The following is a 13,086-nucleotide window of genomic DNA, read 5'->3' on the forward strand; positions in this document are numbered from 1 at the left end:
GTGCTATTCTTTTTGCCTGTCAGGTTTGTATGTCTGAAATGAGAGCAGTAGACCTTGGACAGTTGAGCAAAGTGTTTGTGGAGCACCATAATGTGGGTTATGGAGCTGGATGGTACCTGGACCAAATTGTCATCCAGGAATCAGGCAAGACTGATGAACAATATGTATTTCCTTGCCAGCAATGGTTAGACAGTGGAGTTGGTGATGCACAGACGGAACGAACATTGAAACTTCTTGGAAAAGTCAGGAATGGAATGTTGACAGGAAAGATTTCCGGTAAGGTTCAAAATTCTCAAAAGTCCTTCCAGCTTTTATTTTAATTGTAATCTATAATATTTTCTTTGTTATTTTTAAGGCTAAAACCAAACTACAGAAACAGTATAGCTTGAATGTGAACTCCCTCTCTCACACCCATTGTCTCTCCAAACACTTCCCAGAGATGGTAAATACAATTACAATGCTCAGGGAAGAAAAACTAGAGCATAAGGGAGATATTAAGTGTAAGAGGCTATGAAGGTACTATGATTTTAGTTGAGGTTAGAAAAAAAAGCTGAAGCAGAAAGAAGTAGGTTGTTCCATATGGCATTCAATGCAGAGCAGAAGGCTCCTGCAACAGTGATGAAATCACAAGAAGAGATACAAAAACTCTTTTAGCAGAATGCGATTTTCCCTTATGTTCATATATTTATAGGAAGCATTTGCTTTTATTTGCAGTTTTCTTTTTTACTTATATCAATGGCACAAGTTCTTGCAAACAGTTAGTTGACCTGAACTCCATATTCTATTCAAATTGTTTAATTAATAAACAACCAAAATTCAGAAACAACTTAGACACTGAAAACATGCTTTGCCAGGATACTGGATTTTTTAGCTCTTTCATATGTCTTTTTTGAAGAGGTGTAAAATTCTGGTTTGGGTCCATTTATGAAAACTGAATCAGAACTGATAGACCAAGCTATGTAAAGTTTAACTAATCTGAAGGTGTGAATTTGCATTCTGTATAAGCCATTTTGTAAACCGATCTCTATTAACTTCCATGATCCTGAATATTTTTATGTTCAGAGAATTTTATACTATACATAGTTGCAGACAAAACTAATAGATTATATCCTTATATTTAGACATCTGTAGTTGTGAATACCTCATATCATCTAACAAACAGAAATATTGTTACTGATAAACAGAAGAACAGAAAACCATGGAAATCTAGGCATAGTATGAGCAGCTAGAGCAGTGACAATTTCAGAATAAGAAACAGCTGTTTCACCACTACAAGTATTCTTTGTCTCTATCAAGTAGATTCCATAGGTGTCCTGCATAGTCCACAGAGCAAGGCAGGTGTCTCCCGAAGGTAATTTGGAGCAGAAGCCCAAGGTTGATCAAAGTCTGTCATATCTTTTTTCACTGATAATATGAAAAGAGAGATAAATCTTTGTTTATGCGCCTCGATTAATGTCTGAATATAGCTATGCAAAAACGGTCTCCTTCCTTGGTTTCCCACACATACACATAGTCCTCAAAAATCTGAGTACAGACTTGCTCATAATTCCATGTCCATGTTTATTTATACTCAGTGCTGCATCTATTGAAAATAATTTTTGGTCTGGGTGTATAATAAATCCAGAAATAATATGACAGAGATCCTATGACGAATGGATAAATAAAAGAAAAATCAGCAAAGCTCAATATACCTTGGGGGTCAGAAACTATGCGGATACAATGGAACTTACTAAATTTCAATCTAAATCAGATTTTATAAAAGAAGTAAAACAAAGAGCAAAGGTTCCTCAACCATTTTCTTATGAAAAGAACCTTCAAAGATGAGTAACTTCTCAGGAACAATAGAGTTCAGACTGAAGATCATGTGGATATAATCCCTAAACAAATAGAATACCTTGTCTCTTTTTCATTAAGGAACCATAATGTTGGCCAGAGAAGCAAAAGCACAGTTACTAATGAGATGAGCTTACTGGAAATCAGAAAATTTGAAACAGAAATAGAACTTTAAGTTCCATTTACTCAAACAGTGACAATCAGAGTAGCTGTTAGTCCAGTGGCAGATCTAATAGCAAGGATTTAAACCAATTTTATGAAGGCTTAACATCATCAAACATAATTCCTCCATCTAAAAAATAGAAAGCATAATGTAGGTGAATATAGACCTATTAACTGTTCACATGAAAAATCTTTATAACACACTATCAAAGAAAAAAATAGTTGAAACAACAGAGGCAAATAGGAAATGAGAAGGAATACACCATGACTTTACTAAAGATGGACTATAAAACAGCATAAAAAGCAAGAAAACAAGAAAGTGAAAAGTCTCTTGTCATTACCTAATAATTTCCCATAGAGAAAATAAAATTCAAGTATTTGAATTAAAAGTAAAAGGAAGAATTGTAAAGAACTGGAGAAAAGACAACGAAGAAGTTAATGAAATATTTTAGTGCTACGAAGCTGCTAGGGAGAATGTTAGAGAATGAGAGGTTGTGTGATAAACTTTGAGAACTGAACGAAAGGAATTAAACAGGATTCTGTGCCAAACAGCTTGTACACCATTAGGTGTAAACTCAGCTAGTTTTTTGAGCTCTCAATTCGGATACAGAATCCTAATTTCAATTGTTTGGGGTTTTTTTAGAATCAGGAACAACTTGTAGCTAAGGGTCTAAAAACTGTATTTGATCTGGATTGCCATATTTTGAAATGGTTTCTGCTACACAAATTCATCAGCAGGAGAACTATGAGAAATACCTGTGCTTGTTAGAAATCACAGGATAATTTTGAGTCAGTAATGTGACATGGCTATGGGGTTATTGTGCCCCCCACAGTGTATGTAGGCATTATCAGTCAAAATCAAAGTGGATTACTGGCTTTACAGAGAAACTGTGACATTTCACCAGCAATTTTGTGTGTAATTGTGGCCACCTCTGTCCAGAAGAACTGGATCAAACTGCAATAATTGTAAAGAAGATATGATGACTGAGAAAATGATGCCTCTTTGTTTTTAAAGGGTATTGAAAATAGTGACAGATTCAGAATAGCTAATGAAATGCTCAAAGTGGACACAGTAGTGATCTATCAAATTAATGGTGGCTTACACATCAAGGAGGGAAGAGAGTTATTTAAGCTAACAAAGTTGTCATAAAAATAAATGGTTTTCAGTAGTCCATTAATAGCTTTCTGAGAGAATTAAAAGATTTCTGAGAAAGAAACAAAGAAAGATTAGATTTTTAGCATTGCACTCTGTCATGGAGTAGCTTCACCTTTAAGACCGAGTAAAACTCGGTGAGTAAACACTCTGTGTTGGGTTGGCCCTGACTGGATGCCAGGTGCCCATCAAGGCTGCTCATCGTTCTCCTCCTCAGCTAGACAGGAGAGGAAAAAACACAGCAAAAGTCTCATAAGTCAAGATAAGGACACGGTGAGATCACTGAGCAGTAACTGCCATGGACCAAACAGACTTGACTAGGGGAAATGAGCTTAATTTATTACCAATGAAATTAAAGTAGGATAATGAGAACTAAACCCAAATCTAAAAATTCCTTTCCTCCTTCCTGGGCTAAACTTTACTCCCAATTTTCTCTACCTCCTCCCATCCAGTTGTGCTGAGGGACAGGAAATGAAGGTTGCAGTCAATTTATCTCATTGTCTCTATTGCTTCTTCCTCTTCCACTCCAGCATGGGGTGACAAGAGATAGTCTCCCCAGACTTCTGCAAAGTGAGGCTTTCCAACAGGCTGCAGTTCTTCATGAGCTGCTCCAGCACGGGTTCCTTCCAGGAAGGTGTAGTCCTTAAGGAGTAAACCTGCTCCAGCACAGGCTCTCCCCATGGGGCCATAAGGTCCTGCTGGGAGTCTGTTCCTGTGTAGGCTTCCGTGAGGTCATATCCTCCTTTGGACATCCACCTCTTCCATCATGGGATTCCACATGGGGTGCAGATGGATCTCTGCCCTGCCATGGATGTCCATGGTCTTATGGTCTTTACCATGGGCTGCAGAGGAGCCTTTGCCCAACCTCCTTCTGCACTGACCTGAGGAACTGCAGAATTGTTTCTCCTGCATTTTCCCACTCTTCTGCAGTTGCAATTGGGCAGGTCTTCTTTCCCGCCCACTTTCTTAAATACCTTATCCCAGAGGTGCTCTCACTGTCACTGATGGCTCAACCTTGGCCAGGGGTGGGTCTGTCTTGGAGCAAGCAGGCATTGGCTCTGCTGGACATGGGGGATTCTAATGACTTCTCACAGGAGCCAACCCTGAAGCCCCCCTGCTACCAAAACCTGGACACACAAACCCAAAACACTGTTTTATACTTAACTAATGGGAAGGTGGGAAGTTGCTTTTAAATTTAATCTTAATAAAATTTTCAGAAATGATACAATTTAATTTACGTATTACAGCAGCATATGGTACTGTACGATCCAACAGACATAGACCTACCATTCAGACTTCCTGGGCAGCTATACACTGATAATTTCATGGCCCAGTATTTCAGTGCTAAAGGGCTAAAATATTCTAGATTATGTCACATGGGATGTGATGACTTTTCATTTGAATTCCATTTTTTTTTCACAGAGATCATTGGTTTAATTTATATATAATGTTCATAGGTATGAAAATAGATTTGGGATTATTCATGAAGTTGTAACACTGAAGTTATTTAAGATGCTTTTACAGACGGTTAGTACTAAATTTTTATGTCAACAAGTGCTGGATTTATGGCACAGATCCTCACCTGATCTAAAGCAATAAAACTTTATTTGCATTAGTTATAGTAGGAGACAGACTTTCCTGGTCTGGTTAGGAAGCTGAGATGACTGAACATTCTGAAGCCGAGGTAGGAAGTTGAGATTTATGGACATAAACTCAGAGAGTCTCTAATTCCACTACTCAGAGTAAAACAACCTGTTTTACAAAGTAGCTATTTGAAATTATCAGATGCATACTTTGTCTCACTTTGCTCACAGGGCTAATTCATATCACTAGCAAATTCTGCTCAATTCTGCAGTAGCCCGAGTGACGAAAAATTCTGATTTTCACAATTTTTAAAAATTGAAACCATGTCTTTGATAACCCTGAATTTTCCATATATGCTATTAACATGAATTAAAACATTAAAGCTAGCTAAATCAGGGAGATTTTTTTGATGGGTAGAAGTTTCTGATCTTCAAAACTGTCTTGTTGATTGAAGCTTCAACCAAATATCTGTTCCATATAAAGTTGCAGAAGTTACTTAGGAGCCTACCTGGCATCAGTCTGCAGTCCTGAGCCTTCAGGGATCTGTCAATTAATCTACAATGCTTAAGTGACTAAATGCTTCAAAAAGACCTAGTAAAAATTCTCCTGGTATATTTCCTGAGTCCCTAAAGTAGACAAATTTACGTGATGCTATATAGGACTATTTTTAATCTCTCAGCAAGCGTTACTTCTTCACAGAAGAAATTGATAAAGTTTTATACTTTGCTGTCATGATGATTGTGGTGAGGAGGGATAAAAATATCACATTTCAAGTTCTGAACCAGTTTCTGGTTCAAGTTCTGAACCATCTTCTTATAGTATGTATGGAGCAAATTTTAACATGTTCATTTAAGTAAATGCCCAAAAAGTTAAAATGAAAATACACCCTTCCCTGACCAAAAGCAAACCTGATAACCAGTAGTATCTTGTAAAAAATATACTGCTTTTGAATGGTGACTAGTGAGAAAAAATATTTTAAATCATCAGGAGATATTTATAAGGGGCAGGAGGAGAAATCACATTGTCATGGTTCTTCACAAGTCTCTTATGTGGAGCTGGCAGTCTCATCTGCACATTGCTCTTGGACTGGCCCATCTTTAAAATATCAGCTACCACTATGAAAAGACCGATGTCCAAATTTGCTTTTCACTAAATCAGTGATAGTGAGTGAACCTCAATATTATGTGCCAATATTTGAGCACAGTGAAAAGGTGGGAACGGGTTGCTAGCCACTCACTAACTCAGTCTGTTATGAACTGATGTATTATTTTGGATATTCAGCAAACCCATTAATTTTTTTTCTGTTTTATTTCAACAGGGACTTGGGATGTCCATGTCACAACTAGTGATATTTCTTCTAGTTCCATGAACCCTAAAATGTCTCTAACTGTATGTGGTGAAAAAGGAACTTGTACTTCAGTCATATTCCCCAAAGGATCCCTTAAAAAAGACCAGATTTATGAGACTTCTATTGAACTAAGTAAGAAATTTAATACTATATTCAAAGTTCGCCTAGAAATTGAAGAAGCTGGAGAAGGAGAGACTTGGCATTGCCATAAGGTAAAATCCAAAACCTAAAGCAATTATTTATTGTGTCTCTATTATTTTTTTTTTTTTTTTTGCTTTCCATATTCTACTGTAATTTCTTCCCTTTTTTCATCCTGTCTGAGACTGCTAAATTTTTAATTTACAGAAGCTGCAATGCTTGTAGAGTGCTCACTTCAGAGACTGCACAAAACACTAGGATAGCTATGGATAGCAAAAATCTTGTGAAGCTGGATGGATTTCTGGAGAGCCGTATATACAGATGTGCCATCATCTGTAGCATATCCAGTGATGTCTTTTCAGAACTGTACCACTGGCATACATTGCAGTATTTACATAACTTCCAATTGGCTGTTACATGTTGTAGATTCAGTGATCCATGGCAAATAATTAAGGCAGGCACTAGGAATACATTTTGATGGAACTATCTGCCTTTTAAGTTGGCATGTGAAAAAAAGAAGTGAGTAGCAAAAGTGACAATCTTTCCTCTGATATCCAGCTAAAATCCAACATCACACTGAAATTGCTGTGGCATTTCACTATATGAAAAAATATCTTCATCTTCTTATGCTGGCAAAAAAGAAACAATTCTAAAGGAGAGTCATCTTCTTCAAAATTGCAGACATGCTTTGTCTACTAAATTAATGTTTCTATTTTGTTCTTATTAAAAACTGGAGAAAAAATAATTTTTCTTCCCAATAAATGGTATTACTGAGCTGAACTCCCTGACATTTAAATGGTAGGCAGGTTGTTAATTTCATCTTCATAGCCAGATGAAATAGTCATCTAACAAATCTATCAAAATTAAGACTGCTTCTGGAATATTGTAGGAGACAGTAAATCACAGCAAAAATTTCAGAACAGAAACTTGGCAGCTGAAAACAGTGACATCTATTAGTCTGCTTTACTTCATTAGCTCAGAACAATCACTCAAAGCTCAGTTTAAGAGAAATCAGCATAATTTATATAAATAAGGAAAAGATACACATTTACTTTAAGTAGGAAGAGGTAGAGAAAGAAATTATAAATCTCCGTGCTTTGAGATACATGTAAATTATGTGGGTCTTAGGAAGACATTTCCTCTTATTCTATGTTTTTTATAGCAGGACTGGCTGAATCCTTGTATGAAATAGCTGGGTTTGTATAGGAGGTTGTGGATAATATCTGTTATTAAAGTCAGCTTAGCAGTGTATTTACACTCCTTGTTTGAATCAGTGTGGTCATTTCTATGCTATTTTGTTTTGATTTTACAAGATTGCACCTCCAGAGAATCTGAGATTTTCCCCTTCTATCAAAAGTAAATGCAGGTGTAGTTGGTTGAATTCTGTATTTAGATTCACATTTCATTCTTATAGGCATAACTACAAAACAATAATCATGATTTTTTGAGGAAATTAAAATGATTATAAAATAATGCCTAGAACGAAATTGATTAAGGTATGTCTTTTTCTGCAGCATGTAATTGCTAAAATCTTCATTCTTGCATCTTTGACTTCCTGAAGAAATAGAGTAAATGAAACCTGAGTTTCAATAAACTATTCAGGAATGTAGATATTATTATGAAGGCAAAATTGTGCTAGCATTATACTTCACAGTGCATTTGAAAAACTCTTTTCAGTGTGTCTGTCATAATGAAAAATGCTAAGAGTCTTTTGACGACAAAATAATGCTACCATCTCCCAGAGACAATTCCTAACCAAAGCTGGTTTTGCTTAATGGCTTAAAGGTTTGGACATTTTAGTAAGGTCATAAAGAACTGAATGAGTGAATTTTATGTTCCCTTTTCAAAGCAGGGTTACTTCCTACAAAGTATTTTCAAGTATGTTTCTGATCTAGGTTTAAATAGTTTAGAAAATGGGAATTTATCTCAGTGTAGCTGATAGTACCATAGTGTAAGATATTTCATTATTAAAATATGTTCTCTTATAAAAGAATAAGCTACTTAGCTCAGGATCACCATTTTCTTAGTTTATACACAGAATTTCATAGATGTTGAAATTACTTAGTATCAAACTATAATTTCAAGTGATACATATGTACTGATATATGCACATGTCAGAAAGCACTTTTAATTTCTGTATTTCAGTTTTTCCTTTCTTCTTTCTCCTGTTACTTAGAGTAAGAAAATGTTCTGCACTGAAAAATATTGTGGCATATTGACATTTCTCACAAGCTGAAATGTGCCCATATCAACACTCCTTTTTCTTCCATATGCTGGATGAATAGGTTACATAAAGGAAACTTATTGAACAATTTCAAATATTTCTCTTTCCTTCACTGCAGTCTCTGCAGCAATAATGTTGAAGACATTTTAATTACCTTTAATTGGGAAAGATATTTATTCCTTCCCATTTAAAAGGCTGTTTTCAAAAACATTTTAGAAAAATTTATTTCCTCTTAGTTTTAAATTTTGAGATGGTATGTCATAGCTGTTTAATAGTTTGTCTTTAGCTGTAATTTGCATTACAGTGCAGCAGATGCTGAAGTTATCTCTTTTTATCTCTTTGTTAGGTAAAGCTTCAACACAGAGAAACTAAAAATGTTCTAGAATTCCCATTTTGTCATAACTTTGTTGATGAAGAAGGAGGAAGAGTGACTGAACTTCCAGTCCTCACAGCTGGGTCCCCTTTTCCAGCAGGTTTGTCACAAGCTGGAAACACTGGGAGAGATTTGGTCAGTGACAATGTCCAATTTTCAGAGCAGTCCAAAATCCTTGCAGATATTTTCTCTTCATTTCTGCCTGGTGATGCATGGCTATGTCCAGCCTACTCCAGAGTTTAAAACCAGTATCTTAGATCCTAAAACTGAGCATTGTGCACTCAAGTCTGATTGGTATCAGTTTGTGACACATAAAAGAACAAGCATATGACACTGAAACTATTAAAAGGGTTTTGAACAGTACTCAGTTTAGTTTTTACTCAACAATATGATCTGGTTCTTTCACAGAACTGAGCAAAGGAAATACAGAGGAAATAAGTCTTGTACTGTAACTTCAGACAAAAAGGAGATCCACGCCCCCCCTCACCCCCAAACAGATCTCTTGTAATTTGTGTTAGAATTGCAGGCAGTCTTTTTTTGTGACCAGCGAGTGCACGTTATTAAACTCCATCAGAGTTGTGCCTTGGTCCCCTCAAGACTTGATATTTTAAGTTTGTTCTGTGTTTCTTACAAGGTTCTATAACGAAAGCTAGAGAAGAATGGAAGAGCTCTTATCCTAAATGAATATTCTACCATGATAATATCCTAGGCAACTCCAGGAGTTAAAGGTTTAGATCAAGCACAGAAGTAATCTGTATATTCCTGTCCCTTTTGCTGTGCTTTTGAAGTTAGTAACAAATAAAGCATTTAGGCAGAAGCTTCATGAATATGAATTTGAGAAAGTATTGATGGGAAATTCACTGTTAAAGTTCTTTGCTTTTAAATATTTCTTAGATTTATTTCTTTCTGTAAGAACACAGTTATTTAAATCATTAAAAATGCTGCCCTTTTTTTCTGAGGAGCATTTAACATGAAAACAGCTACTTTTTCTTTACCCCTCCCTACATTTTATTCTCCCTTTCAATTGAATGTTTTGGGGATGTGATTTCTTTCTTAATTTAGGGGCCATATCACCAGTGTGTTATGCATTTCTCTGGGAGTACAAACAGGTATTTTACATAAGCAGCCTTTCAAGGAGTGCTCAGCTGAAGGGCTGTGTGTTCACACTGTGTGCTCTCTCACGTGTCATTTCCTCTCCTTAGGCCAGTAACTTCAACTGGTTCACTGCAGAGTGGACAGCCACTGACTGGACCATGATCCAGAGGAAATACAAAAGTTGATTTCTTCCTGCCAGAGTCCAGCTTTGTTTGAACTCCATGAGGCTCTGAGCATAGATATACTTGTTGAGTGATTTAATATCATCCATAGCCTAAGAACATTTTCATTGGAGTGTCATATATTTAAATGCATACAAGAGGTGATAGAGGATTATTTACAGCTTTTATACCAACTTGTCATGTGTTTATTTTAATTTTTCTTCTTCTGCCTGTGTTTCAGGCCCACTCAAATTATTTAGCTTATTATTCTTTATAATAGTTGCTCTTAAATTCTAATTACAATGCATCTATGTGTTTTTTCCAAGCATTACAATATATATTGGTCTTCTGATCACTCCAGCTAGGATGAAAAATTAAAATACAATAGAAGTAATTTATTAAATAATATATGTTTAACTGGTTTTGTTTTGGTAAACCTTAGATCTCTTTTTCCCCACAGTGAAAGTCTATGTTCTCCACATCACCACAGGAGCTACCCCTGGGTCAGGCACAGATTCAGATGTGTATGTCATTCTGCAAGGCTCCTTGGGAGATACTGGGAGAAGAAAGTTAACTAGGAAAGGAGATGAAAATTTTACTAAAGGAAAGGTAAACTTAAAAGTTCTGCAAGATATTTTTCACTTTTAGAACCCAGTCCAATTAATGTGGATTTAGGAGGAATAGAGGAGTCTACAAAGTCTAGTTTACAGTGCTCTGTGATTGTGTGTCAGTCAATATCTCTACCTTAAATGGGAAATACCAATACTTATGCAGCTGATGCTAACAATACTGACAACTAATAAAGTAGCTATATCAAGTGCATTTATATTCAAATTTTAATACTTCTGTTTTGCCATGCCATTCTTCAGGCTATGGTATCTTTCCCTGATTTTTGCTTCCTACCCCTCAGTCTGGCTCTTGGTCTCTCTCCAGACTGTCAGACACTAGCATCTATAGTTTTCTGAGGTGTACCAAGAGTGTCTGTGCAGGAGTCTTGTAGCTCACAGACATAAACCAGTCAAAGTCCACTATTACTGCCAGAGATGCATTTCCTTGATGCATTGTCAGTATAAGCAGAAATTGGAGGGAATTTAGGTACTGAATGTGCTGCAGAAAGATGGGTAGATTTACAGCAAAATGCATGTCTTTGACATAAAACCTTGTGTCTGTTGGAAGCTCTGGACAGTGGGAGTGAAATTTTCAGCTGAAAAGATCACAAGATATTTTAAACATGGAATAAACAGGTTGCTTGTATTTACTCTGGCTGTTTTTTGAAAACAAATTTGAGGATTGAAACAATTTTATAAAGATCCTGAAACAAAAATCTGAAAATTTATGTTGGAATAATTAAACTTTAGAAGAAAAATCCACCAGTGCCTTGCAACCAGTAAGTTATTTTCTTCTGTTGGTGTTGGCTGCCAAAAATATGAGAGTTTCTCTAAGGATGCAAACTTCCAAATCAACCTAGACTGCTAGCCAAAGCAGAGACATGATATGTGACCAGGAGGAGCTCATCTCCTAACTACCCCTAGCCTCATCAATTCAGTGGGAATTGAAAGTGGGTATTGTATTGCTGGATTTCACCTGCTTGAAATACTTATTCATAAGAAAAGTTGGAGAGTTTAAAGCTTTATTTTTAAGGAATTAAATACTGTGGGTAAGGCTACTTAGTGTTGATAAAGTCACGTTTGTCTTCCCTAATGCTGAAGTTCAGATTAGGGTTTACTGATAATCTGATTTAACTGAATTTTAAATCTGCAGTCCTTTTGTCCTCATGAAGTTTAATATAAATTTTACTGGATTTTTCCTTAAATCATAGTCTCACAAGTGAGCAATCTGACCTCTAGACTGGTAGTTTTTAATGAAGAGGGACTAGGGATGCACATCTAGAAATGTTGACTAAGAAAGCAGAAGTGAGCCACAAAGATTTATAACCTGGAGGGTACTTTTACAGTATTTGCATCTACTTCAGTTTAGCTCAGAATTTTTCTCTCTTTCAGAATAAGATGCAGATCTGGCATGTAGTCATCTCTTCATTATTTATTTGACATTTTATAGGAGCAGTGTGTGAATATAACACAGTATTCTTATATTTCTAAATATAGATATCAGCTCAGGAGTATTTTGGGCTCTAAAAAGAAATTGCTAGTAGATAAGTAATAGAGCAACACATAAAAGTCTTGATTCACTCTTTATTCAGTGAAAGTAAAGGTATTCAGTTAATTGGAAAGTATAAAATTATTCTGCAAGAAAGGCTCATGCCTATGCAGCAGTATTTTGTTTTGTTTTGGAAATTTCCCAATGTTTTCTTCCCTTTAAAAGTAATCTCCAAAAAGACTCTCAAGTGTAGAATGTCTCTTTCTATACCAGCCCAATCACATATTGTGCCAAGCACCCCTGCAGTCAGAGAGTCTGCACTTGGTGGTTTAGGGGATTTGGAGTATAACAGACAGAATTTGCATTTGGAATCTTAACAGTTGTTCTGACATTTTCAAATGTGCTTTTCCTTGCAATAATTTTTCCCCTGACTATACAGTAACAGCTAGTGAACTGGAACAGTGTTTCTGTTGGAAATCACATCAAAATATGGTGTTAGTCTCACAGAATGTCAGGGCTGTTACAAGCAACAGTTTAGCTATGCAGAAATACACAGAAATGTTTAAATATTCAGGAAAGTTTGCAGTGGATTGGAGATATTCTTCTCTCATTTAACAGATTTTTTATTTTCATGGGCTAAGTTACATGATACTAAAAGAGTGAATTAGCATCTTATATCTGAAAGGTTGCTTTGTGTCTTTCCAAAGTCCTTACACCTGTGAGACCATGTGAGAACTTGTAGGTAAAGTAATGTGAATGATATTATTAATTCACCAGTAAAGCCCTGTAGCTCACCCCCGAGAGGGCAGTGCTGCCACTGTTGAGAGCTGAGCTTCTGCTGATCTACTCATACAAATGAGTGTGAGGACTTGTCCTGCAAGAACCATAGCCTTTCAAATTGCTATGACACTGATGCCT

At 36.2% G+C, this 13,086-nt stretch overlaps 1 protein-coding gene across 1 annotated transcript in view; it reads left to right on the plus strand.

The window, feature by feature from the left end:
- The window catches only part of RP1 (RP1 axonemal microtubule associated), a 161,297-nt gene that overhangs the window by 121,132 nt on the left and 27,079 nt on the right, over positions 1-13,086 (plus strand). The window contains exons 43-46 of the mRNA XM_058831135.1: positions 24-276; positions 6,051-6,292; positions 8,789-8,915; positions 10,532-10,680. Of these exons, the coding sequence (XP_058687118.1) occupies positions 24-276; positions 6,051-6,292; positions 8,789-8,915; positions 10,532-10,680 (771 nt within the window). The remainder of the gene's footprint in view (positions 1-23; positions 277-6,050; positions 6,293-8,788; positions 8,916-10,531; positions 10,681-13,086) is intronic.

Source organism: Poecile atricapillus, chromosome 2, assembly GCF_030490865.1.
Source record: "Poecile atricapillus isolate bPoeAtr1 chromosome 2, bPoeAtr1.hap1, whole genome shotgun sequence".
In the NCBI taxonomy this organism is placed as follows: Eukaryota; Metazoa; Chordata; class Aves; order Passeriformes; family Paridae; genus Poecile; species Poecile atricapillus.